The sequence below is a fragment of the Falco cherrug genome, chromosome 1 (genome assembly GCF_023634085.1).
Source record: "Falco cherrug isolate bFalChe1 chromosome 1, bFalChe1.pri, whole genome shotgun sequence".
Taxonomy (NCBI): domain Eukaryota; kingdom Metazoa; phylum Chordata; class Aves; order Falconiformes; family Falconidae; genus Falco; species Falco cherrug.
In genome coordinates this window covers 127,696,817-127,724,363 of record NC_073697.1, presented here as the reverse complement: position 1 = coordinate 127,724,363, position 27,547 = coordinate 127,696,817, and the positions used below count along the sequence as shown (strand labels likewise).

The following is a 27,547-nucleotide window of genomic DNA, read 5'->3' as shown; positions in this document are numbered from 1 at the left end:
GTTTTTGTGGGTTTTTGTTAATGGGGTGTTGGTTTTTTTTCCTTTCCTTCCAACAAATGTTCTGATTATTGATTCTTAAGTTAGCATTTAACTTTGGAATGATTGTAGAACTTGTTTGGCTACCTGTTAGGTTTGCCTTGTAATTACGTATTTTACTATATGTATTTCATAATTTCTCCACCCACCTCTGCTCCAGCATGTTCATCTTCTCTGCTGACTTCAGAGGCTCTGCATTTAGCAGAGCTAGACCTGTTCACTCTCTAGTTGTCATGTAGAAACTGGTGGTTCTCGGAGCCCAGTGATCCATTGAGGATCAGTTTTTCTCATCCTCACTGACCCCATGTATCTTACAGTTGATTTGGTTAGTTGGGATGTCTGTCTCTCTTAGTAGAAACTCCAAGGGCTGTTCCCGTGTGGGTGTTTCTGCTGCAAATATGCCTGTTTGTCACAACATGTCAGGAAGACAAGAGACACGTGTACTCACCTTCTCTGTGTGAAATCTTACTAGTCTTACTGCTTTGTGGATCTCAGCGACAGGGAGAAGTTCAAAGATGGAGGACGTGGTGATTGCAGGCATAGCAGGAAAGCTGCCAGAATCGGAGAACTTGCAAGAGTTTTGGGAGAACCTGCTTAATGGAGTCGATATGGTCACAGAGGATGATCGGAGGTGGAAGCCAGGTGAGTGCTTATTGTCTCTGCTTTTGGAGCTCCACGTCCTGAGTGTTTCAGAGGAATTATTCTGTGAAAGGAAAGGATTCATCAGATGCAAAACCCTGCCAGAGCTTCTGAATTCACTTCTGACAGATCATAAAGAAATTCAGGAACAGAATGCTTTTATGAAGTTCTCAGACAGTGTGTTTTATAACGTCATGTCCTATGCAGTACTAGCTTATAGATTAATATGTAGCTTGCTCCCAAACAGAAGAATACTGTGACAGGGCAGCTAGGCAAGGTTAATCCTGTACCTGCTGTTGATAGCTGTGGCAGTAAGATGGCTCTGATGCTTTTCTGGGTTCAGAAGTAGCACAGGGACTCCAGTCCTGTGGTTTATGGCTTTTTACAATGTTATTTTCTGTCTGATTGTCTTTCTGAAGTGTTCAGCGCATGTATGTCAGTTCAAGCTAGTGATTTGCAGAAGTGAAAAGTAGCTTTTGTTTTCCTTCTCACTGGTGAGTGACTGGAACCGCTGATTTGGACTCTCTTTATGTGCTTGGTACAACTTTCCCAAGCAAAAATGCTTAAACCAGATAGATGTCTTTTGCTGCCATATCCAGGAGAGTCTTACAAATGACAGTTGTTTTTGTTAATGCAGCATTCTCATTTCCAAATGAGGTTCAGAGTTTGGTAGGCAGATATCTGTGCAGTGGTCTGGGTACTGCAACAAGAAATTGGCTGTGGTTGTTCTGTGCTTTTGTGTCATCTGGTGGCTGCTTCAGAACTGATGTATTGTGTGATGCAGTGTTGAATTTTTCTTCACAGGAATTTATGGACTGCCCAAGAGAAATGGAAAGCTCAAGGATATAAGCAAATTTGATGCATCCTTTTTTGGGGTTCACCCCAAACAAGCTCATACGATGGATCCTCAGCTTCGCTTGCTGTTGGAAGTTTCTTTTGAAGCTATTTTGGATGGAGGTAAGCAGCTGGACGACTGAAGAGGGAGAACTGTGCTGTATTGTCTCTGTGCAGCAGGTGCAGACATGTGCTTGTGTGATGAGATCTCTAATTAAAGAGAAAGCCATCGCATTAGAGAGCAGGCCATGGAACTGGTACGGTGTTTAGAAGAAAACTGTTCTCTAGAACTCAAAGTAGGAAATCTGTGTTGACTGCCAGCAAATCTCTACCTGTATCATATAGTCCAGTCAGTACAACAGAAACATTTAAACAGTTAACAGTTCTAGAGCTTTTGTGTGTTTTGCTCTGATCTAATATTCTGTAATAGATCCTGTTGTTAAAGGCATGGCTGTAGTGCAAAAGGAAGATGTCTCTGTTAGAATTCTCATCCATGTTCTAAAAGAATGGCAGATAGCCTGATGTATTCCTGTCTGTTGGCCAGGTTCATAGAAAAAATTTGGCATTTGATGTGCTTCTATAGAAGGTTTGCCCAGGAAGCGTGCTTTCAGAAATTGGAGCCTCTTTCCTCCGTTGCTACCAGTGTTCTGGGCTTTTGAGTTCTTTACCTGCAGAACCAAAAAGTTTGTTCTTTATGTTAATCAGTTTCATGTCTGAACATAAGAAGCACATGGGAAAAAGTTGGAACCACCTCACTGGTACTGACTTACTAAAATTAACACTTGCTCCTCTGCTGCTGAGCCTCAGTCTGGAGGCTTGAATATTCTGCTTGTCTCTAGGACTCCTGAAGCACAGAGAGGAACCAGCAGAGACGGCTGCAAGCTGAGCTTGCTATGCAGTTTTTTAGAGTTCTTTCTTGTTCTGGTTGTTCGCTTTTGTGCTTAAGAATTTTCCCTTCTGTCTTGTACTTCAGATCTGGGCTTTGTCTGTGGTTACAGGTAGATACTTATGTGCTCACATGACATTCCAGGTGCTGTGATTTTTCTCCCCTTTGGTCTGCTCCTTTTCTCTGCACTGGAAGTCAGCTTTTAGCTTCTCTGATCAGTGTTTCTGTCTTTCATGGTCCATATGCTTTTTGACGCAAGACTAGCAATGCTCAGCGAAGCTGAAAAGCTGTCTCTGGTCACAGTATGTCTTTGCCAAAAGGCAGCACCAAAATTCTGGTGGCCTCTTGCAGTAAGGCTTGTAAGGTCTGCAGCTGAAACAGATAGAAGATAACTGTAGGTAAGGGAAAAGTACTGCAGGCCAGCCGAAAGAGACAGTAAGTAGTATTTCATGAGCTGGTGCCAGCGTACTTGGCGTTTCCCCAGTTTGCCCCTTACTATAAGTTTGTCGGCTGTAATCTACCTTCCAATATCCCCACAGGTATTGATCCAGCCACCCTCCGTGGCACAGATGCAGGTGTATGGATTGGTGCCAGTGGGTCAGAAGCTGGTGAAGCCCTTAGTCAAGATCCAGAAGAGCTTTTAGGATACAGTATGACTGGCTGCCAGCGTGCTATGTTTGCCAACAGGATTTCCTACTTCTATGACTTAACAGGTAAGTGCCCCCAAAACTGTTGATGCAATTTGAGCATGATTGTACCGTGGTTTCTGTAGAGGAGTGGGATGGATATGATGTTGTAGACCCTTTTGGGATGAGAAAGTAGCATGTAACTACTGTAAGGAGGCATATGAGAAGCAGAAAACTTAACTGTGATAACACTCACTGTAAGGCTTTGTCTTAGTTTCTGGGCATAGCTAGCATTCATCTGAAAGGTGATGATGTCAGGAGGCCTCCATAAAAAGGCCTAGGTCCTTTTCAGACCTTAGACTGCTGTTTGGTGTCAAGCTATGCAGAAGTCTGCTAGCCCAGAGACAAACTTACTGGAACAGTTGGCTTTTTTTTGAGTGAAGTGGGAGAGCCACCAGAATGATGTGACTGAAGGCATAGACGTGGCATTGAAGAGAGCAGAGGAGGGTGGGCCTTGTTCCCAAGAGCAGCAGAGAACAGAGATAATGGCAAGGGTGGGACCAGGGAGGGGGAGGGATATTTGTTGCTGAGAATGGGGAAATGAGCGAGACCTGCATGTGAAGCTACAATACCTCTTTTTGATGGAGACAGAATTTTAGAAATACCCTTAAAGCCACACTTTACATTTTTCCCCTCCATACTTTTCTCATCCCTTGTTAGCTGGTAAATAGGCAGAGATGGTGATTCTTTTCTCCCCTTGTATCAGGATTACCTGTTATGTTCTGAAGCAACTCTTACTTAATTTTTTAAAAATATGTTTCTCTCGTGATCCCATCCTGTAGCAACTCTAGGAAATAAAAGCTGGTTTTTACCGGTTTTGTTTTCACTTTCTGTTCTGTAAGGACCAAGCATAACTATTGACACAGCCTGCTCCTCTAGTCTTGTGGCTCTGGAAAATGCTTATAAGGCAATTCGTCATGGACAGTGCAGTGCAGCCCTGGTAGGGGGGGTCAACCTTCTGCTGAAACCCAACACTTCTGTGCAGTTCATGAAGCTGGGTATGCTTAGCCCTGATGGTGCCTGCAAGGCTTTCGATGTTTCAGGTAAGGCATTAGAACAAAAGGTGGTCATGTTGTCTGAGAGGAACTTACTGTGGAGTCTGTGACCAGATACTTTTGTAATACAGCAAAGAGCCAGTCTTGTAACGGTCCTTAGGCGCAGTGTTTGGGACGTACCCTGGGCCTGATCTGTGGTGCATGCTCCACTGAACCTGGAAAACTAACTGTGGGGAAGAAACTGTGTGGTTCATCCCTTAGCCATTGGGGAAAGGAAATAGCTGTCTCCTGATGGAAACTTTCTGTCATAATTTGTGATGAGCAGTGATCCTTTCTAGGACATTAATTTTTTTTGAAGAACTGGCTGTGTCATACTCTTAAGTGGTTTGCTGTAAGTCATATCTCAGGAATGAGAACGTTACTGCATGGTGTTCTGCCACTTTATTCAAAAGTGACTTGTTCGTTCTCTGATCTCAGGAAATGGATATTGTCGCTCTGAAGCTGTTGTTGTCATTCTTTTGACCAAGAGATCTATGGCTAAGCGCATCTATGCCACAATAGTCAATGCTGGAAGTAACACTGATGGCTTCAAGGAGCAAGGTAGGCCTTGAGCCTCTGAAAAGTGACATGTACAGAACTGTTCAGTCTAGAGTCTTTGTCATCAAAAACGGGCTGTTGTGGGGTACTACTGAAGTGTGAAGGTTTTTTTACTGGTTGATTTTTCTTTTTCTTCTTTGGTAATACAAAGTTCAGGACCCCATTTTGTAAAGAAGTTGAAGGAGACAAGTGGTGGTTTCAACTGTACCAAGTAACAGGAATGTCCTGTTGTTAGTTTAGCCTTCCTCTGGACATCTCTGCAGTAATTTCTGCACTGATGTTAGGAATGTAGGTGGTTTTATGACTGTAAGGCTCTTTCCCTACTGCTGTCCCACTTTTCCCACTCTCCAGTTACGGAAACACCAAGTTCATATGTGCTGCTTGATCTAGACATGTCCTAGTATTCTGTTAACCCGTGTCTTTCCACACTGGTCTAGCCCATTGCTTCAGGTCCGTTTCTGGTTCCTCTGCTTTTCCAAAGAGCCTGGGAGGTTTATTGTGTTTGGTGCTAAGGACATTGGTGTAAATCCTGAAAAAGTCTAGCTTTGGGTTTTGGTTTTTTTGGACCTGGTAGCCCCAAGCAGTTGAAAGGGTGCTAAAAAGGGTGCTAACATGAAATATCTGATGGGAGAGAGGAATTGACAGCAATTTTGGTCCTAGGTGTGACATTCCCATCTGGAGAGATGCAGCAGAAGTTGGTCAGATCTTTGTACAAGGAATGTGGTATCAACCCTGCAGAAGTGGAATATGTTGAAGCTCATGGGACAGGCACCAAGGTCAGCATGGCCCCTTTGGGTTTGGAGGGGTTTCATCTCCCTTATTCCCTTTGCATCGCTTGACATGCTTTTCCATCACATTATTCTTTGTTTTTCCAAAAGGAGCTGTATGTCTCCCATCTGTCAGTTACTACAATATGTACTACTTTACCACTTTTGGATTTTGCCAAACATCTTAATCTTTCCAGGTTTCTCTTTTGTAGTGTGTTTTGGAAGCGCTGGCTAACAGCCTTTCTGATCCTCTTTCTGCTAGGTTGGAGATCCACAGGAAGTAAATGGCATTGTGAATGTTTTCTGTCAATGTGAGAGAGAGCCGCTGTTGATTGGGTCAACCAAGTCAAACATGGGTCATCCAGAGCCTGCCTCTGGGCTTGCTGCATTAGCCAAGGTAATGAGTGGCTTGAGAAGGAAAACTGGGGGGGTGGAACATGACAGTGTGTGGGTTATTTAATGTCTGTTTTAAGGAAAATTTGCACTGATCCAGGGTAAATATGTTCACTAGTAATGAGAAGAACTTGGGTGATTCTCATTAATTATCTACTTCTTGCTTCACCTGTAAATACTTTTAAAAGCTCAGGTGGCTGTTCTGCAAGCTGGACACAGATGCCCAGGTGGCCTTCTGCTGCGTGTGTGCAGAAGTGTGCACGTGCACTCACACAAACCTTAGTTCCCCCTTCCTACTGAATTCTACAGGAGCATAACTCTGCTTAGAATAAAGGCTTTGGGGTCACTGTTGGTTATCCTTACACTGCGCCTTCCAGCAGAGCTCTGCTGTAAGTCATCTGGGTTTTGAGGAGCGTACAAGTAGAGGGACTTAAAACATTTGGAGTAGTCAGTGATGACCAAAGATAAAAGGCAGAGTGGGCTGTCCATGCCAGTAGGGTAGCTGATCCTTCTGGCTGTTTGTCAGGGGTATATCATTTCTTTCTCTTCACTTTTATGCTGGCAGGAACACAGGTGAGTTCTTGGGGAGCTTGAGTAACTGGTTGTCTTGGCAACCAGCCTGCTCACTACTGCTGTGGGCAGACCATCGGATTGGCTCTGGCTGCTAAACTGCTTAGCAGAGCGCTAGTTAATGTTCACACTTGGTTGTAAGCCTATTACTGACAGCCTTAGGACCATGCAAATTGAAGTCACGTACACTGTCACTGCTAGAATTTTAGGCTCTTTAAAATGGTTATTATGACCTGAATAGATACAACTTGCTGTGAATAGTATCACCTACAAATAAATCACAGAGGCAGCAGTGTCTGTCTCCCTGTAGAGGAAAGTTTTACTTTTTTGAGCACCACATGTCTCTGACTGACACCTTCTTAGAAGGAATGATAACCGAGTCACAAAATAAACCTCTTCATGCATACAGTGTTGTACATTGTAAACAGTTTTAGTGCAGTTCTGCCGTGATCTGTCAGGACAGGATCATAACTTTGAGATACTGTTTCCCTATCTGTGTTTCTTAGAGGATGCAGAACTCCAAAACCAAGGACCACAATCTCTTTTTGAAGACTTCTCTGACACCATGTTTTCTGGTTGTTTTTTTTAAATCAGTTTTCTTACTTTGTACTGGAAGTTACAGCTGCAGGCAAGACCCTATGGCACCCATCATACCTGCTAGAGTACAGTTCTGCTATGCTTTTGTTAAACTGTGTTAGGTCTCGTTTCCAGGCCCCTGAAGCTTTGGGAGGATGTTAGAAGCTCTGTCTCTGTTCTCGATTCTTTGGAAGTTGTGCAGTACTTGGTATTTTAAGATTGGGAAGTTGATCAGAGTGGCAGATCAGGCGTCCTTGAGACCAAGCCAGAAACTACACTAAGCCCACTGTCGCTTAAACAGTAACTGTCTCGAAGTCTGCTGTTTTCATAAATGTTTTCTTTTGAAATTCCATGAAATCCTCTTATATTTGAGATATCAGTTAGGAAAATAGATCTTGAAAGTATCTGATTTCAAACTTGAGGAGAATCCATTAATTATGTTGATAGGTAGGAAAGAAACCAGGTCTTGCTAAGGCCACTTTAGTTAAATTCTGGTATGGGAGGGAAAATTCACCTGCACCTTTGAACTGCTCAGCCTAATAACTTGCTGACTGTGCTGTACTCTCTTAACTTGTGTTACAAACCATGGCAGGCTTAAAAGTATGAATATGTATGCTGTGTAAAGCAACAGCAAGTTTGTAGTGCATAGTATTGTAGGTGTAGGACAGCGTGCATGAAAACATTTAGACTGCAACTTTAAGCGTGCTGGCTGGAGTTGAAGTAATGCGTTTATGCTGGTTGTTCTTCCAGGTAGGCTGTCATGTCTGATAGTCAACTTGAAAGAACAGTTGCCCAACCAGTATGTTTCTCTGACCATTTCGGGGTGATGAAGGAACTGCCAGATGTAGAGAGCGCAGGGTGTTGGCAACTGACTTTGTAGTCTGTGATTTGCTGGACTTGTGCTTCAGAGGAGTATGGGCTTGGTGTCGTGGGCTGTTTGTAGGATGCTGCTGAGGGAAGGGAGCTCCTCTTTTTTTTGACACAGCTGTTCTAACTCTCATCCTGCTTCTGTACTTCCCTTTGGCTCTGCCAGTTCTCACCATTCTGTTCTTCCTGCTTTTTTGGGTCAGGAAGACAACAAATGGGTGCAAAGCAGCAAGCAAACTCCTTTACCAATGCTTCAACTTGGCTCTTCTCCAGCAAAGGCAGAAACAGAAGCATTTGTTGTGATAAGGAAGAGCATGTGTGGTGTTGTGTGACTGGGCAGAGATGAAGCAGAGTGTAATGAAGGGACAGGAATCTAAAAGGGGAGAAGGAAGATGTGATACTTACAGTAGCCAGGCTGCTTTACCAGCAAAACTGCATGGCTTTGCAGTTAGAAAGGGTCTGAACGCTGAACTTAAAGCTACCACCCTGACCACTGCTGACTTTCCTGCAAGGAGTTAGGGTTTGCCTAGATGAACATCAGTAATGCTATTCTCTGAAGTGTCCCTTAGAGAGCTGCTTTAGTGTATTCTATGTGGTCATTTGTAGTAAAACAGTAACAAAAGAATGTTTGTTACAAGGAAATGCAGAGCACAGAACACTGCTTTTTCTTCCAGGTCATTCTCTCTCTGGAACATGGGCTATGGGCTCCAAATCTTCATTTCAATACCCCAAATCCAGATATTCCTGCCTTACAAGATGGCACTTTGGAGGTGGTTTGTAAACCAACACCAGTGAAAGGTGGCCTTGCCAGTATCAACTCTTTTGGCTTTGGAGGTGCTAATGCCCATGTCATTCTGAGGCCGAATGAGAACAAACACCAGCCTCTTGAGACTTGTAACGTGCCAAGACTGGTTCAGTTTTGTGGCAGAACCCAGGAAGCTGTGGAAGTACTAATTCAAGAGAGCAGAAAACATGGAGGATGCAGCCCATTTGTAAGCCTGCTCACCGATATCTCTGTGGTTCCTGTGTCCTCCATGCCCTACAGGGGCTATGCGCTAGTTGGCACTGAGAGTGACATACAAGAGGTTCAGCAAGTTCAAGCGTCTGGTAGACCGCTCTGGTACATCTGCTCAGGTAGGTGTGCAGTGGGTCCAAGCTTCTGCATTCCTCTGGATCTGGGGCTTGGGCAGTTGCATTCTGTGCTGTAATGTAGTTTTCACTATAGCATGAGGAAATATCTTGCAGCCCTGTGATATGTCTAGGAGATTCATGTTTCTTGTATTTTTATCTGATCTTCCAACTTTGCTATCTTCTGGTGATAGTAAAGTCCAGGAGAATAAAAAACAGTGCCTAATTTAGGGGATAATAGAAATGTCAGTGTTCTGCTCTTGGATAGAATTCTTTCACTGCCAGAGCAAGTGTGTGATGTCCTTTTGTGGAGTGTTACTGAAGCTCCCTTTCTCCCTCCTTATTCTGCAGGCATGGGGACGCAGTGGACAGGTATGGGCCTGAGCCTTATGAAGCTGGATTTGTTTCGCCAGTCTATATTGCGCTCAGACGAGGCTTTGAAGAACACAGGCCTAAAGGTCTCAGACCTGCTTCTGCAAGCAGATGAAAACACTTTCGATGACACTGTCCATGCATTTGTTGGACTAGCTGCTATCCAGGTAAGACTCGGATGGCTGGTGGAGGTCGTTATGGACTCAATCCACATAGGCGTACTCTTCTAGTGTGCCTGGCCCTTAACGCTTTATACCAATTAATGAAGCTTGTTCTGTGTAATCAGCAAATGGCAGCTGTTAGAAATACCTCTCTGATAGGAGGGAGCGTGTTGCACCCTTAGCAGTTCAGGGCTCTGCCACCTGGAAGATGCTTCGACAAATACTGAGCTAAACTGATGTGTGTGTGTATATCTGCATGGGGCATTTTCTCCTTTTAAGACACTAAGGAATGTCTTTAAGTTTTATGAAGGTGTTTGTGCCAAGAACAAGGTTTCGCTGAATGCCTTCTAAAATTTGTTCTGCAAGTGAACTAAAAGATGCCAAAGGAAGTCTCCTAATTCTGAGTGTCAATGTGGGATTCGTTGTTTCTTGATAAAGTATAGAGGTAGAGCTTTAAAGGTCATCTGGAAGCTGGTCTTGCCTCTTGCTTTGTACAGACATGCTCTTGACAACCTCCTGTTGTTTGAAATAGCTTCTTAGTGGAAAGCTGCATAGTGGAGAGGCCCAGACAGTACTGGAGTCACACAGTGATTCTTGGAATTGCTTTGAAATGAGGCTGGGGGGAAAAAACCGCAGTGAGGCCAAGAAGAATGTACCAAAAAGACCTTTTGCAATGTACTCACTGCTGCTGTGTGCAATATACTCACTTTGGGGCCCGATAGCTGCTTACACTGGCATGGAATCACTAATCCTACTTTTCCTTGCAGATTGCCCAGATTGATCTGCTGAAGGCTGCAGGTCTGCAGCCTGATGGGATTTTGGGCCACTCAGTGGGTGAACTAGCTTGTGGCTATGCAGATAACTCCTTAAGTCATGAAGAAGCTATTCTTGCTGCTTATTGGCGGGGACGATGCGTTAAAGAGGCCAAATTGCCGCCGGGAGGAATGGCTGCTGTGGGTAGGTATACCCTTTCCAGAAGAGTGTACATCCGATCTCTGTATAGCATTGGGGTAAAACTGGGCTCTGAAATGTGTTGGCAGAGACAGTCACGTCTGTAAAATTTTGGCTACTGTTGCCTCTTTCTTTTGATGTGGAAAACATTATTAAATATTGAAGTTGATATAATAGTACTAATTTCTGACTGGAATGCAGCAGAATTTTGGTAATCCATCCAAAACTAAGTGGAAACAGAGATTTATTGATGGGTGACCAATGACAGAGGCCTGATAAGTAATCTCCTTGAAAAGAGAGGTGAAAAACTTAAGGCTCTTGTTTTTGCTCTTGAGAGAGATATGTGTGTGCACATGCACACATTATATATACATATTTGCATTATTTTAAAAAAAAAATAATCTGATTGTCTGCAAGAGTAGTGAGATGCAAAAGCAGTAATCCACTATTATGTAGTGGGCAACTGGCTAGTGGTATTTAATACTGGTAGAACTTAGATGAGCCTAATTGCACTTAGGCAGAAGCTTTCTCCTGAACAAGCTTAGCTCAGTGTTTCTGTAAGTGATACAGCTTTGCCCACTATGGAGTGAAATTTTGAACTTTGGACCCAGCAGGTTTTCTTTGTGGTGTAGCTTCATTGGTAGCATTACTATTTTTGTGTTTCTTAGTGTTGGATGCAGTGGTCAGTTAAAAACTGAAATACTTAAGGGAAAAGCTGTTGTAGGTCTAATGCTGTGTGTTTGACTAGGTCACTTGTTACAGTCTGAGACTTCTTACTTTTAACTAATGCTGTAAAGGACTACCTACCTAATTTAGCTTTTTTTCTCCTTTATATTAAATACATGACAAGCTTATCGCAGAACTTACCTTGGAGTGCTGCATATAATACGTTTTTCATAATCTGATGTTTGATTCAAATTCTTCCTATTGTATCCATTTAATACATGACGGGATGCTGCATGGGTTAACCTAGTTTAAGCCACTAGATTTGTCAATTTCTATGGTTATTTTGTGGCTCTCAGCTTCCGTGAGTCAAGCTCATGTGTTGTCTCTCCTGTTCTAGCTCAGGTTGCTAAGGTCAAGATGAGGTAACCGATTCTATAGCTTCTTTGAAAGCATGTGGGCTTTCCCCTGCCCCATCCCTTAATGGGCTGGTACAAAGATTCAGTCATCTGTTCTTGTTCTCATTCAATAGAACAGTGATAAATGGCATGTTGAAGCCCTGAGATAAGTATCCTTAGCTCTTGCAGAATCACTTTTGGGGACAAGAGTGGATCTCTGTCTCTCTCTTAAGAACCTTTGCCAGTTTTGCAAAACGCTGAATTAAGCACAGTGATTCTGTGGTTAAGATTGCCTCCTGTTACGAGGCTCGCTGCTAGAAATGCTTGTGTTATCCTGAGGGCTTCCTTCTGCAGGTCTGACATGGGAGGAATGTAAGCAACGCTGTCCTCCCAATGTGGTACCAGCCTGTCACAACTCTGAAGATACTGTCACTGTTTCGGGGCCGCTGGTGAGCAAGGAGCTGATACGGTGCATACGGAAGTGATTGGGACCCATGAAGTTTGGGTTTGAAGAAAGCATGAAGCTGAGTTAAAACTCAGCTACTCGCAAGGGGGAGCAGGACTGAAGGACGGGAGGGGACATGGTGCTTGCGTAAACGCTCAAATGTTCTGTGAGAGGACATGATGTTAGTGCCTCAGTAAGCTAGTAATAGAAGATCTCTTACACTGAATAGTCTTACAAGTCTTACAGCCATGAGTGTGATGAGTGATAAATTACAATGCTGAGATAACCTCATCCCAGATATGATTCCCCTTAGTGGCAAGTGATGAAGGGCGTGGCCGGGGGGAAGGAGTGCAGTGACTCATACAGGTCCCAAATACATTGTGAGCTTTCATTTTGAGTTCACTTATGTTCCCCTTCTTAGGACTCTGTGACTGAGTTTGTCACCAAACTGAAAAAGGATGGTGTATTCGCAAAGGAGGTGCGCAGCGCTGGAGTGGCATTTCATTCCTATTACATGGCATCTATTGCGCCGGTGCTGCTTAGTGCCCTGCAGAAGGTAAAGCTGCCAAACTGTGGCTCACATGGTTGCGCTCGGGCACCTGGATTTGAGTATAGGTGATGTTGAGCTCAGGAGGGTCTCTCTCTTTAGGGGGACAAGGAAGTACCTTAAGCATGTAGACCTCTGTGAGACCTAAGGTTTGAAGTCCTGTGGCCTCAAGGAGAAGGATGTCTTGAGTAATCAAGCTGAGAAAAATGGCCTGTGAAAAGGAGGGGCTGCTTGCTTTTGCCTGCCTTTTCTGTGACATGTAACTCTTCCTCCTGTGCCGCCTCCTTGTCTGTCTGTAGATCATTCCACACCCTAAACCTCGTTCAGCACGATGGATCAGTACATCAATCCCTGAATCTCAGTGGCAGAGTGAACTGGCTAGGAATTCCTCTGCAGAGTATCATGTGAACAACCTAGTGAATCCGGTGCTGTTCCACGAAGGTCTCAAGCATGTTCCGGAGAACGCTGTTGTAGTAGAGATTGCTCCACATGCTCTTCTACAGGTATTATGTTTGATTGTGTCAGCGTAATATTATATTGATACGCTGCTGTAGGAAGGAGATTGAGGGCCCAAGGACTAGGGAACAGTGCTGCATTTTTTCGGTTTTGTGTTTTAGGTGGGTTTTTTTTTTCTTCCCCCTTCTTTGTTCTGAAAATGCTTTCTCCCTCCAGTACTTTTGAGTCTCTCCCAGTTTTAGCATTTTATTGATGGGGTTTTTTTGTGTGAATTTTCATTTGGTTTGGGCTTTTTTTGGGGGTGGTGTATGTTAATCTTAAAATCAAAGCAAAACAGAAAACCCAAAACCCCAACATACTACTGCTTCCCCATCCAAATATTCACATTGTTGCCTTTATTCATTGCCATGCACACAGCAGAGTCGGCTCTCTGGACTGTGCGATGAGTAAGAAAAGCATTTCACTGGATCTAATGGATAGTGTATGTGAAACTTGGGATGGGGGGAGATATTCAAGACTAACAGGTTTACTCTATGAAAAAACTGTTATCACCATCTATCAGCTGATTTGGTTTGAGGTTTTTGTCTTAGAAGGTGGTGTCTGGTAGTGGTGGTTCCCCATCTTCTCCTAGCCCAAGTAGCCTGAGACCACAGGAGCTTGCTTTCTTCATGAACTCCTTTCTCCTTATGATCATTTTGCCTTTCTCCCCACCTCATAAGAAATGATCTTTGTGGAATTAGGTCCATAATAGGGAATGCAGAACAGGAGGTATATTAGGATGCACTTGCTTAGCAAGGTCAGTGCTGCGGTTTTGTGCCTGTCCCTGAAGTCTCAAGGACTAGTCTTTACTTGGTTTGTGGCATGCAAGAGGAGGAAAGTCTTAAAAAGAATCATAGTTACTTCTGAATCAAGTTGAAGAGTTATACAGTGCTGCTGAGTTACAATCCAGTGTATATTTATTGTGTTATGTTAGTCTTATTTATGCTTTGAAATTGATGTGAAGGGAGAATCAGAGCAGAGCTTTTAAATTAGGCAGATATTTTTCTTAATAAAAAGATAATGTTAAAACCATTGTACAATTCTGGGTTCTAATGCAAGTGACTAAAGACTTTATCAGCTGGGTGTGAAAGTGTTCTGGTTTTCTCTTCCCTCCCTTCTCCCATTTAAAGATGGTGGGATCAAATTGAAGAGGAGATACAAGATGGGTCAGACATTTTTTGATTTAATAGCTGTTACTTAGAAAATGCGCTGGGATGCTTCAGGCCAAAAGGGGCTGCTCCTGGAGTAAGGGCCTAAGCTGTGTGTGTGCGTGTGTGCACGTGCGCACAAGTGGGAGGCTTGAGAGGGTGATTTTGCAGTTCTTGAATTTGATTTTGCAGCATTGATTGAATTGCAGCATTTGATTCCATTTGACAGTCTTGCTTGGGAAAGGGAGACTTGTGTGTTGGCAGAACTGTATTAATATTACGAAGGTTCCGCTTTACCAGATGCGCAACTTCTTGGTTTGCTGGAATGGTATTGTGCTGTTCTTCTTCTTACCTGTTAAAAGCGTACATTCTAGCACCTTAACACAGAACTCTTGGCACAGAAACAGAAGTGGCTTGAGATCTACAGAGAAAAATTCAGAGACAAAGTAGTAAGTAATGCCTTCCTCCAGTGATTTATGGACTCTTATCTGACCAGGCTATCTTGAGGAGAACTTTGAAACCAACTTGCACCATTCTACCTTTGATGAAAAAAGAGCACAAAAATAATTTGGAGTTCTTCCTTATGCAGACTGGAAAGATTCATTTAACTGGGTAAGGAGACTAAGGGGAGAGGGTGAGTGGGGTATCAGTTAGGAGATAATTCAAGTCTCTTCTCTAGTATGCAGGATTGAAATACTCCTTCAATAAACCTGGAAAAATTTTATGGGCTTTACATCTGTGCTTTACATATTTAACATGCTCACTTATGAAATGTTGCCTTTGGTTAGAGACTGTTCAGTCTGGGAAGGTGCCCTTTAAAGAGGCGTCCCGTTTTAGAAGGCCTAGGAACCTGGAACTAGCTCTTGGAAATAAACTTTGCATCAGAATTCTAGACTGTTAGAATTACAAATTTGGCTGCAATAAGTGTTTGTGGTACTCCTGGAGAAATCTGACGTGGAGCCCAAGGCCAGTTACTGTCTGACCTCTAAGTGTTATGTTCAATTCCCGCCCCGCCCTCCCCCCCCCCCCCTTTTTTTTTTTCTACTCCCCTGCCTCCCTCATTGTCTTGATCTTTTTTGTCTTCCTAGGATAAATGTTCTTGGAAATAACTTGTTCCCACTTGTGAAATACCCTGTTCCAGTGGGAACACCCCTTATATCTCCATACATCAAATGGGACCACAACCAGGACTGGGATGTTCCAAAAGCTGAAGACTTTCCAGCAGGTTCCAAAGGCTCTGCATCTGCTTCAGTCTACAATATTGGTGTGTTTGCCTGTTTGGGGGTTTTTGTTGGTCTATCTCTTTCCTGCTTTACCTCTGCATTTCCTTTTTTTTAAAACTAGGAAAAGGATAGTCAAAGCCGTATCCTTGAAGCCACTTCCTGAAGCTTAATGTTTGGATTGAAAAAGACTGGACCTGATTCTGAAATGGGATGAGAGAGTGTGAACAGAGCAGGAACTGTCTTGGTTCAGACTCACAGTAGTTTTGGGAAGTGTGCGTTGCCAGGCAGGGTAGTTGGGGAAACAACTGGAACCTCTTACAGACATCAAGGGGGGAAAACCTTTTTTATTAGGGTGTTCCTGGTATTTTTATTCTGCTCTTTATTCTTTGACAGATGTGAGTCCTGAGTCTCCTGACCACTACTTGGTTGGTCACTGTATTGATGGCAGAGTCCTGTACCCAGCGACTGGGTACCTCGTACTGGCTTGGCGAACTCTGGCACGGTCTCTGGGTATGGCTGTGGAGCGAACAACTGTTATGCTTGAAGAAGTCACAATTCATCAGGCGACTATCCTTCCCAAAAAGGGTGAGTGAGGAGTGCTGGTATAACTGCAAAACTGCATAATGAAGATGAAGGGAGTGGGAGGAAAGAAGTGTGAGGGGAAAATTAGGAGGAACATGGGAGAAAGAATATAAAGAAGAGAGTGACACGACTGAACAAAGAGGTTAATTCATACAGTCAAGTAGCACGTGTTATAGTCATCTTCATTACGTGTTGTGCACAGTGAGTCTGGAGATGGTGAAAGAAAGCTCTGCTTGCAGATGGTAGCAATGAATGACCTCACAGTCCCTTCTTCTGCAATGTTTCTTGCAGGATCAATACAGCTGGAAGTCAGACTGATGCCTGCTTCCCACTGCTTTGAGGTGTCAGGGAATGGGAATCTGGCTGTGAGTGGTAAGAGAAAGAAGAGTATGTGTATGCACTGTCATGCTAAAATCCGTTATTTATGGACACTGATGATTCTTATTCTTGCCACTGTGCCCATCAGGGAAGATTTCCCTCCTAGAAAACAACACTGATCTGAAGAACTTCCACAACCAGACAGTGGACTTCCGGACTCAAGTAGACATGAGCTCAGACTCTGGCCTCTTGAAAGAAGACATTTACCAAGAGCTGCATCTGCGTGGCTATAATTATGGACCAACTTTCCAGGGTGTTCTGGAATGCAACAGTGAAGGTGAATTTACTTTCTATAGAAGAGTGATACGCATGGTTATTGTAATGATTAAATATTTGACCTTTTAATTCCATTTGTGTTGACAGTCCACCTGATTGTCAATTTGTGTGGTAACTTTACTTTGTGTGATAATGGAGAGCAGCTACAAGTTCTGACAGGGCATTGGGAAAGCTGTTATCCCCAGTGTAGAACTGACTGTTGGGAGTTTACAGGGGGAGCTGGGTACATGCAGCAGACTTTGCATTTGATAAGCAGTGGCTTCTGGCATCTGCTGAATAACAGAATCAGTGAGGCTTCCTCTTCTTCTTCTGCAGCAAGCAGAGGGAAAGTTCTGTGGAATGGGAACTGGGTGACCTTCCTTGACACCCTGCTGCATGTGATAATCTTGGCTGAGACTGGGCGCAGTCTGCGCTTACCCACCAGGATTCGCTCAGTGTGTATTGACCCAGTGCTGCATCAAGAGCTGGTGTGCCAATACCAGGACAACGTAGAAGGTAACGTCTCTCATGCTTGGGCTTTTTCTAGTTGCTTTGACTGCTGTGTGGATGAATGTATGACTTCTAAGGAAGAAGGATGGACTTTGGAGGGCCCTCTTAGAGTCTCCAAGCTGTTCTGCAGCTTCTGTAACAGTCTGACATAGCACTGTTCATCTGATCACCTTGAATAAAATACTTACAGTGTTTTGATACAAACTTACTCTTCTTTCTTATCTTTCAGCTTGTGATGTTGTTGTGGACCACTGTCTTAATAGCCTCAGAGCAGGAGGTGTTCAGATCAATGGTCTTCATGCTTCTGTGGCACCACGACGACAACAGGAACGGATCCCTCCCACCCTGGAAAAATTCTGCTTTGTGCCCTATACTGAAAGTGACTGTTTGTCTTCCAGTGTCCATCTTCATACCTATCTGGAGCACTGCAAAGGTAAAGTGGAATTGTTTTCTTGTCACATGAGGGGAATCTTCCAGCCTGACAGGAATGTCTGAGGGAAGCTGTTCATACTACTTCAGAGCATCCAAGAAATAAAGTATTGGTCTCTGTAGAGGACTTCAGCAGGAGTCTTGTGTCTGTACGCTTGCTAGAAGCTAAGAGCTACTTCTGCCTGAGGTATCTCTAGAGTGTGCGTAGGAGTAAAGCCATGAGGAGGGGCATCTACCCTTCTATAGCAGTCAGTGCAGTGTTGGATGGCACAACCTGCTCTGCAAGCAGAGAGGCATAAATCATAAGGGGAAATCCAGCTTGATGGCTACAAACACTTGACAGGAGAGCCGACTTCCTCAAGTCTTTAGCTTTCTTGTTTTGTTTTCCCCTGTGAGCTGCCAAGATGGGTAAGCTGACATGTCTGTTCCCATTTGGTTGTGGGCACAAGACCATATCCAAGGAGGGGAAAGTGTTTTAGTGAGACATGCAAAAAAAAATCGGTGTTTGCTGCAAGAATAGGATAGGAGGGCTTAGTCTATTGTGAAACTGGTAGCCTAGTACAGTGCTCTTTGGATGGGAAGATACCCACTCAGCTCATCGCTTTAAGTGCCTTTTCATCAAAGGGAAAGGAATTACTGTTTTTTGAAAGTTTTTACTCCAGTGATGAATTTTGCTCTATCTTGAGACAGCAGTTTTGTCATTCTACATTGGTAAAGTGTCTTCACACTCATCCGTTGATTTGATAATAGATTTTAAAGGTATCTGTTCTTCTGCAGTGTCCCAGTACTGTCTCCTGAAAGTTTTTTACATATGCTGTAGTGGGATTTTATTTTTCATAATGCTGTTTCTGATTGCAGCCAGGATGAACTATTTTCCTTCTGGTTATAAAGCAAAAAAGCACGGTAATACTTTTGTATCTGCGGAATCTTACAATTTCCCTCCACAACTCCCTAAATCAGTCAGAAGTTTTCTGTTAGTTGCCTTCTTCCAGTCAGTCTTGCCACAGGTTATTTGGGTGGTTTAGACTGTCTTGCCACAAAGCCCACTTGTTTGGGGGCTGCAGCTGCTGCACAGAACGTAGTCACATGAATGTACAGGAGCGTGTACGATATCTTTGTGGCTATGCTAATGATAGGAGATTCTGTAATTTGTGGTGCTGATCAGCTGATGTAGCAAATGGAGGCAAAACCGAAAAGAATCATCTTTGGGAAAATCTGACTCTTCCTTTCATTTCCCCTTCTATTCCACAGATCTGATCCAGAACTTACAAGCTAAGGTGGCAGTGCATGGGGTCAAATTAGTCATCCCTGGACTAGAAACTGCAGTGCCTGCTGCAGAGTTCTCACCCATACAGAAGGGTCTTCAGCATATCCTTGCTGAAATCTGCCGTCTGGAACTGAATGGAAACCTCTATTCCGAGCTGGAACAGATCGTAACTCAAGAGAAAATGCACTTCCAGGACGACCCTCTTCTCAATGGATTGCTAGATTCTTCAGAGTTGAAGACTTGCCTGGATGTGGCATTGGAGAACACGATCAGTCACAGGATGAAGATAGTAGAGGTTAGCTGGAAGCCCAAGATGGGACCACAGCTAGTGTTTCTAGGCCTTCCTCTAACCTGATCACATACTTCTATTGTTCAAGTTATAATTTTGGATATCGTTCATGTTTCAACTTGGTTTCCTCTTTTCCTTCCCCTTCTTTTCTCACAGGCTCTTGCAGGAAGTGGACATCTGTTCTCTCGTGTCAAAAGTATTCTGAATACTCAGCCCTTGTTGCAGTTGGAGTACATTGCCACTGACCACAACCTGAAAAGTCTTTCAGCTAGTGAAACAGAGCTACAGGATGCTGGAATCTTCTTTAGCCAGTGGGATCCATCTAGCCTTCCCTCTGGAAATCTGACCAATGCTGACCTGGTGGTATACAACTGTTCCACAAGTGTTTCAGGGAACACCACTGAAATTCTCTCTAATTTGGCAGCTGCAGTGAAAGAAGGAGGGTTTGTTTTGGTACACACCCTCCTTAAAGGAGAAACTCTTGGAGAACTTGTCAGTTTCCTTACAAACCCAGATCTACAGCAGAAACACAGCTTCTTGAGTGAGGTAAGCCTCCTGGAAGGGACAAATACTTTATATTCCGGAGAGTGCTGTTTGCAGATGCTCTTGTTGAGCAGACATCACTTATATTGCTTTCCACTGAGACCCTATGCAGGAATATGTAATAAAGAGCTCTTCAGAAGAGAAGAATTGTGGATTTCCACATATTAGGTTGGGGGAGTGAACTGTGAGTTCAGTCAGGAAAGCCTTTCTTAATGCATTGGAAATTATTCATTGTTGTTTGTATATCTACGTAATCTGTATGAAAATACTGAATAGGATAATTCCTTTATAGCTAAAACGTGCTGCATTGTTGGGTAGGGCACAGCTTTATCGCTGTAGGATCCTAAAATGCTTGAGTATCAGAATCTCTCTCTTCCTTTTGATATCACTGCTGGGAGTGAGACTTTACAAACTAGTTAAGTTCTTCTAACATTGAAGTGCTCCCTGAAAGGCAGGCTTTTCTCTTGTAGTCTTTCGTCCTCCTTCCTTCCCTTCCTCCACACTTTATCTGATCCCATAATGACATACAACAAAACAAGCCCTCAGAAGGGGCAGGGGAGCAGGGTATCTGCCTTATCTGCAAACCAGTATATTGTACAGATGAACTAATGCCAATGCTGACACAAGAGGAGGAGAGTGAGTGGCTAGGGTAAGGATGTGAACTAGGACATCACCTTCTCTTGGCAGCTGTTAGACTAAGCAGTAATGGGAGGCTGCCCCGCTACAGAACATAGGCATTCCTCCTGATCTGAGGGGCTGTAGCCTCTCGGCTCTTTTTTTGGAATAAGAAGAGAGCAGCACTTCTAATGGCTAAACTTCTTTGTTTATAATTCCGGAGTATGGTGGGGTTGGATTTTGAATTCTGCAATTATATGGATTCTAGCTCTTCACCTTCTGCAGAGATTTTTTTTTTTTTTTAAAGGGTATTTAAGAAGAAAGGATGAGTCTTCGGCTTTGCATCTGAATGCTACTGAAGCTGATGGCTTAAAACCTAGATCTTTCATAAGTGTCAGTAGCCTGGTATTAGCAAATGCCTTGGAGAAGATACATGCAAGTTGAATGCACCTGCTTTAAAGAAAACAATATGACACGGGCAAGAGTAGGCAGGACTTCATATAGTTTTTAAAGTTTTCTAGGCAGGGATACTGTCCCTAGTTCCCAATATAAGGTATCATGCTGTAAATTGCAATGGAATTGTTTCGTGCCTGGCATAAAAAACAAATGGATTTTTCTGAGAGCCTGCAGCCATCTTTATTTCATGCAGACTGTAGAGCCTGTTTCTGGGTATGCCATACATGCACATTAGTTCTCTTGTTCTTCTGAAATGCTGTTGCACCTGTACATGTAAGTTACAATGATTCTTCCCTGCTAGTGTTTGCTGCTGCTTCTCAGCCCCCTGCAGCTGAAGGATTTGGGTGACTTGGTTTTTCATGTTTCTTCTGTCCCACTTTACTTTTGCAGACAGGGCTCATGTGACATAAACTGATAACATCTAAACTCTGTGTTTCCACTTCCATTATTTTCTGTGTTGGCATCTGTATGTTGTGTTTGTGGAGTTGTGCCTTACCACTGGAATTAAGTTCTAGACACGTTCAAGTACGCTGTGGGATTGCCAGCATGATCACTGCTGGTTTTTGCACACCTGGTAGTGTGGTGAGACTAGTTCCCTAACCAGGGCTTCAAGATAATTGTTCTGCTGCTTTCTGAAGGTCCTTTAGGGAGGAAGGAATAATCTAGACATAGATAAAATACTGCTAATCAAATATACTTCTACTGAAACAATACAGAACAGATGCCAAGATTTCAAGCAAAAGCAAGAAAGAGGTGGGACAGTGCCTGTTGTTCCTGGTGAAGCCATATTTGAGGAGACTCAACATGAAGTATAGACGTGACTTGTATTTTCATTTGACTTTGGACTTTTCTGTTAACTGTTGTTTTACCTGATTTGACAGGCACAGTGGGAAGGCTTATTCAGCAAAGCCTCAATGAATCTGGTTGCCATGAAGAAATCATTCTTTGGCTCAGTTATTTTCCTATGTCGCCGGCAAGCCCCTGTCAAAACACCCGTTTTTCTGCCAGTAGATGACACCAATTTTAAGTGGGTTGAATCCTTAAAGGTGAGAATTCCTGTGTCCTGGATACCTGCATTTCCAAATCACTACACTTTCTAAATGAGATATATTTAGCAGTGTTGAAAGAAGTGTGTGTGTGTTTAGTTTTCTTAAAATACAAGTTTTTCATCTCTGCCGTGCCGTAAGGATACAAGGGCTATTTCCTTTCTGTGGTTTATAGTAAAACAGTTTGTCCTGTAGGAGGTCTTGGCTGACACATCGGAGCAGCCTGTGTGGTTGACTGCCACCAGTTGTGGGAACTCAGGAATTCTGGGAATGGTGAACTGCCTTCGCCTTGAAGCAGAAGGCCACAGAATCAGGTATGTAAGCATGCCCTTGAGTCACAGTTGGAGATGAGATACTTCTGTGATAGGCCTGAAAAGAAGCTATAGTAAAACAAACAAAATGACAACTCTTCTAGGTGTGTGTTCATTTCCAACTTGAACCCTTCATCAGCTGTTCCACCCATCAGTCTTTCTTCCCTGGAGATGCAGAAGATGGTTCAGAGGGACCTGGTGACGAATGTCTATCGTGATGGAAAGTGGGGCTCCTTCAGGCATCTCATGGTGCAGCAAGGTAACGCCTTTGAGGTCTGAGGATCGCTTACAGGGTCTTGAGTCTGAATGGACTTCAAATAGAAAATGAGTAGCTATCATTCCTACGATTATTTTTTTTATTATTTTTAATAGACAATTTGGAATTCTCCTGCTCCAGCTCACAGTGAACAGTAGCATGCTCTAGTGCCAGCAGAAGGAATGAGCTATTAGAATATGGGTAGTAGTATAGGGTAAGAAAGGTCTTTCTGGAGAGAAAGTTGGGGAGGAGGCAGCAAATACACAAGGAATTTACTCATTCTGGAAAGTGTGTGCCTGTGTTAATGTGTGTAACGTTCTTTTATTGTTCCTTCTGCAGCACAGCCTCAGGAGCTGACAGAATACGCCTATGTAAATGTGTTGACTCGTGGAGACCTCTCATCTCTTCGCTGGATTGTCTCCCCACTTCGACACTTCCACACAACTAATCCTGATGTTCAGCTCTGCAAAGTCTATTATGCATCTCTTAACTTCCGTGACATTATGCTGGCTACAGGAAAGCTTTCTCCAGATGCTATCCCTGGTGAGTTACATTTTCCTCTAGTGTGATTTTATTTATGTATTGCTGATCTAGAATTTATTCACATAATCTCCTGAATGTTAGTTATGCACTGGATAAAGTGTATACAGGTTGATTTAGCAAGAAAGCATACTTTTGGAACAGTAGTATAGCCCTGCTGCAGGGCTGTATTGCCAAAACTTGTAAAAGCTCTATTTCCAGTTGCAGTCCCATTTCCCATATGGCAAAATTAATAAACCTTGCTGTGAGGAGACATTACTAGCCCCATTGCATAGATATCAACTGTGAGGTGAAACAACTTGATTGATGTTCCAGAGGTGGGCAAGGCATGTGCCAAAGTGAGAATGTCAAAAGTCTCACGCTGCCGTGCTACTGGACATGCTTGGCTTTTAGGGGAGAAAAATGCAAGGTAAAGTAGTCTCCTGCCTACAAAATGGAGGTGATAATATCTTGTCTCATAGTGAGTTAAGAATTAACGTAATGTCTATTAAATGGTTTTAAAGCATATTAAAATGGTTTTAAAGGAGAGAGAGGGTGGAGCATGTAAGTAGTGCGTTTGGAGATTCTTACGGGGCTGGGTTTTGCTTCATGACTGAGATTAGTCTCTGCCAAAAATGGGCATTTGCAAAAACGAAGGTTTCAGAGTGTGTTTCCCTGTGATCACCCTTTGAAAAAGAATGATATATAAACTAGGAAGAGGAACAAAATCACCTCTGAAACAAGATGTTTCCATGAAATTTCACAGTTGAAAATTAGAAACTAAAGCAATATCATCAAGAATAAAGAGTAAGATTAATGAGACAAAGTCCTTTTCCACTATTCTTGTAGCAAGAAATTAACTGTGGGGACTTACGAACTGTGTACGTAGTAGACAAATCCCAGCACATTTTCTGTCTCTGGGGTTCTAACTTTCAAGGACTACTTGCAGTAAATTCTTGACCAAGGAATTTTAGTGAAAAATGCTAACATTCTTTCAGGTAACTGGGCTTTGCAGCAGTGCATGCTGGGCATGGAGTTCTCAGGACGGGACCTGGCTGGAAGAAGAGTGATGGGATTGCTGCCAGCAAAGGGTCTAGCTACAGTGGTAGACTGTGACAAGAGGTTTCTATGGGAGGTGCCTAAAAGCTGGTAAGTCAGTTCTCTTTCCTGGTTTGTGTGTGTGAAGATTTGCCTTCCTGCTCAAGTCCTGCCAGCCCTGATCTGACCAGAGTACTGCACAATGGGTAGCTTCCCTTCTGGGAAACAATAACAGAGCTATAGTCTTACAAGCAGCTGTAGGATTTGGTTTAGATTTGCTGCAGGAGTTGAGCACTAGTTTTTCTACAGCAGCTTGCACAAGGTTCTCGTCTTTTTCTTGGGCTCTTAGCTCCATGTGGTTCAGTGTACACTGGGATTTTGGTATTGTTTATGTCACTGGTTAGTTATGGACATATTTTTGTGGAAGGATGAAACTCTTGGGTGTGCTTGGCATCTGTGGTGGTCTGCTGTATGATTGGGAACCACTTACACTTTTGGTCTATCTTGGCAGTTTAACCTTTCCATTGCAGAAAAGCAAATTTCATCAGGAGAATGTAGTAGTCTTTTTTGAAGGCTAGAAATACCTTCTCTCTTTCACTTTGCTTCTTAGGACTCTGGAAGAAGCAGCTTCAGTGCCTGTGGTTTATGCAACTGCTTATTATGCTTTGGTGGTTCGAGGTGGCATGAAGAAGGGCGAGAGTATCCTTATTCACTCTGGCTCAGGAGGTGTGGGCCAAGCAGCCATCGCCATTGCCCTGAGCATGGGCTGCCATGTCTTTGCTACTGTAGGTGAGTACTGAGTGCCCAAAATTACAGGAAAAAAATAAATGATTCCATGATTCTTTAAATGCATATTTTAGGCTGGAAAAGACCCTTGAGTTCATCAGGTCCAAGCGTTAATCCAGGACTGCCAAGCCCACCACTAAATCATGTTCCTAAGCATCACATCTACGCATTTGTTGGTTTTTTTTCAACACATCCAGGGATGGTCACTCCACCACCTCCCTGGGCAGCCTGTTTCAATGCTTGACCACCTTTTCAGTGAAGAAATTTTTCCTGATATGCAATGTAAACCTCCCCTGGCACAACTTGAGGCAGTTTACTCTTGTCCTGTTGCTCGTTACCTGGGAGGAGAGACCGACCCCCACCTGCCTACCACCTCTTTCCAGGCAGTTGCAGAGAAGTGGTAAGGTCCCCCCTGAGCCTCCTCCTCTCCAAGCTAAACACCCTCAGCTCCCCCAGGCAGTCCCCACCAGACTTGTGCTCCAGCCCCTTCCCTGGCCTTGCTGCCTGTCTCTGGACTTGCTCCAGCACCTCAGTGTCCCTCTTGTAGTGAGGGGCCCAAAACTGAACCTGGGATTCGAGGTGTGGTCTCACCAGTGCCGAGCAAAGGGGGACGGTCACTGCCCTGGTCCTACTGGCCACACAGTTTGGGATAGAAGCCAGGATGCTGTTGGCCACCTTGACCACCTGGGCACCCTGCTGGCTCATATTCAGCAGCTGTCAGCTAGGCCCTTTCCTGCCAGGCAGCTTCCTAGCTGCTCTTCACCATGCCTGCAGCGTTACATGGGGTTGCTGTGACCCACATGAAGGACCCGGTACTGAGTCTTAATATATGCAATCTGCTTTAATAAACAGAGGAAACGTGTGCATATTTATATATAAAAATATGTGTTTGTGTAGAAACATTTTGGTTTTTTCCAGTATGATCTCTTGTAACTTTGATCTAGCTTCTAGACTGAGGATGGTAAATACAGTTACTGGCTATGTGCTTGAAACTTCCACAGCACAGACAAATTTATCTACCCTTGTACACTATGTAATCAGAAGTATGGAAGAAGATCAAGGCTTCTTCATTTTAAATTCAGTAATGTGACCAAAGAATGCTTATCCATTTTAAGGCTTGTTCTGTTCATGGTTCTTTTTCTAGCTTATAAATGATCAGTAACAACTAGGCAGCCTTTGTCCTAAGGCATGATGCCTTTTGAAACAAGTGCTTGATGGCTGCTCAACCTCACAGTCCTTGGGAAAAGATGTGCAGAGGAAAATGAGCTGTTTCATCATTTGAAGGGCTGGGGGGGCGCAGGGAAAAGTACTGGCATCATTCAACCTGTCTTCTACTTAACAGGTTCTACTGAGAAACGTGAATATCTCCAAGCAAGGTTCCCACAGCTGGATGCTGATAGCTTTGCCAGCTCCCGAAATACTACCTTTGAGCAACACATACTGAGAGTTACACATGGAAAAGGTAAGTTCAAGGACTATTTTTTCCTTCTTTTGTCAAGTTATGCCACATTATGCAGTTGCACTTCCTAAAGACAAAAAGAGTCGCTGGAAAATAGGGTTAGGCTCTCAGCAGATTGAGTTTATGAAATAGTTGCTTCTCCTTTCGTTGCAGGTGTCAACCTCGTGTTAAATTCCTTGGCAGAAGAGAAGCTGCAAGCCAGTTTGCGCTGTCTTGCTCGACATGGGCGCTTTTTGGAAATAGGCAAATTTGATCTGTCTAACAACAGTCAGCTTGGTAAGATGGGGCAGGCATTGGGAAATACATCTCATTAGGTTTAAGCAAGCATGACAGCACAACCTGTATGCTGTCTTAACACAGGCTAGTCTTCAAATTCCAGCTTTTAGCTGGAATACTTGTTCCACTTTTATCACTAACAACTATGTAGTCTTTTCAACAAATGCTTTCTTGGAGAAGCATGGCACTCAGTATTTTTCTGGAAGCCTGCATAAAACACACAAAATATGTAAGCTGTCTTTCTTTAGAATCAGTGTACGATATCTTGCCCACAAAGTGTTCAGATAGTAAGGTAGTAAGAAGCAGCATTCATTTCACATGGTACTGTTTGCCACTGAGTCTGTTAGCTTGCAGATTCCATAGATGTGTTGGACTTGACTTAAAAACTTTTTGGGATATAACACATGCATTCGTAATAGATGAATGCACTGTAAAACTCAGCAAATGAAGTTCATAGCTGTACAAGCTGCGGTTTTCCCCTCTGTTCTGGGTAAACTTGATCATTAGTAGAGTGAAAATAACTGGAATTTTTCAGATAACTACGGAGAACCTGATCTTGAGAGAACCTTAATCTGTTGTTTCACTAAATATCTGTGCCATTTTGAATAGGATGTGATGGTTCCAGTTGGAAGGGACCTGCAATAATAGTCTAGTCCAGCTGCCTGACCACTTTAGGGCTGACCAAAACCTGAAGCATATTAAAGGCATTTTCCAAATGCCAGGTAAACATGGATAGGCATGGTGCATCAACGACCTCTCTAAGGAGGTCTGTTTCAGTGTTTGATCACCCTTTTGGTAAAGAAATGTTTCCTAATACCGAGTCTGAACCTCCCCTGACGCAGCTTTGAGCCATTTCCTTGCGTCCTATGGCTGGATGCTAGGAAGAAGAGATCAGCACCTCTCCCTCGAAATCCCCTCCTCAGTAAGCTGCAGAGAGCAATGAGGTGGCCGCTCAGCCTCCTCTTCTCCAAACCAGAAAAACCCAAAGTCTTTAGTAGCTGCTCGTAGGACATGCTTCCCAGCCCCTTCACCAGCTTTGCCATCCTAGATGTGTTCAAGGACCTTCACACTGTTTTTAAATTGAATGGCCCAGAACAGTACCCGGTACTTCAGGTGAGGCCAAACCAGCGCTGAGCATAGCACGACAGTCCCCTC

The 27,547-nt window shown here is 43.5% G+C and overlaps 1 protein-coding gene across 1 annotated transcript in view; it reads left to right on the top strand.

Moving 5' to 3' along the window:
* The window catches only part of FASN (fatty acid synthase), a 101,376-nt gene that overhangs the window by 61,911 nt on the left and 11,918 nt on the right, over nt 1-27,547 (top strand). The window contains exons 3-32 of the mRNA XM_055697817.1: nt 532-678; nt 1,480-1,632; nt 2,935-3,108; nt 3,924-4,124; nt 4,554-4,676; nt 5,334-5,449; nt 5,703-5,837; nt 8,521-8,980; nt 9,326-9,513; nt 10,275-10,464; nt 11,874-11,968; nt 12,386-12,520; nt 12,811-13,014; nt 14,651-14,766; nt 15,243-15,418; nt 15,771-15,962; nt 16,251-16,331; nt 16,426-16,614; nt 16,929-17,108; nt 17,332-17,535; nt 18,783-19,093; nt 19,244-19,633; nt 21,583-21,747; nt 21,943-22,061; nt 22,163-22,317; nt 22,654-22,857; nt 23,832-23,982; nt 24,482-24,660; nt 26,000-26,119; nt 26,270-26,392. Coding sequence (XP_055553792.1) covers nt 552-678; nt 1,480-1,632; nt 2,935-3,108; nt 3,924-4,124; nt 4,554-4,676; nt 5,334-5,449; nt 5,703-5,837; nt 8,521-8,980; nt 9,326-9,513; nt 10,275-10,464; nt 11,874-11,968; nt 12,386-12,520; nt 12,811-13,014; nt 14,651-14,766; nt 15,243-15,418; nt 15,771-15,962; nt 16,251-16,331; nt 16,426-16,614; nt 16,929-17,108; nt 17,332-17,535; nt 18,783-19,093; nt 19,244-19,633; nt 21,583-21,747; nt 21,943-22,061; nt 22,163-22,317; nt 22,654-22,857; nt 23,832-23,982; nt 24,482-24,660; nt 26,000-26,119; nt 26,270-26,392 — 5,356 coding nt within the window. The 5' untranslated portion in view covers nt 532-551. The remainder of the gene's footprint in view (nt 1-531; nt 679-1,479; nt 1,633-2,934; nt 3,109-3,923; nt 4,125-4,553; nt 4,677-5,333; nt 5,450-5,702; nt 5,838-8,520; nt 8,981-9,325; nt 9,514-10,274; nt 10,465-11,873; nt 11,969-12,385; nt 12,521-12,810; nt 13,015-14,650; nt 14,767-15,242; nt 15,419-15,770; nt 15,963-16,250; nt 16,332-16,425; nt 16,615-16,928; nt 17,109-17,331; nt 17,536-18,782; nt 19,094-19,243; nt 19,634-21,582; nt 21,748-21,942; nt 22,062-22,162; nt 22,318-22,653; nt 22,858-23,831; nt 23,983-24,481; nt 24,661-25,999; nt 26,120-26,269; nt 26,393-27,547) is intronic.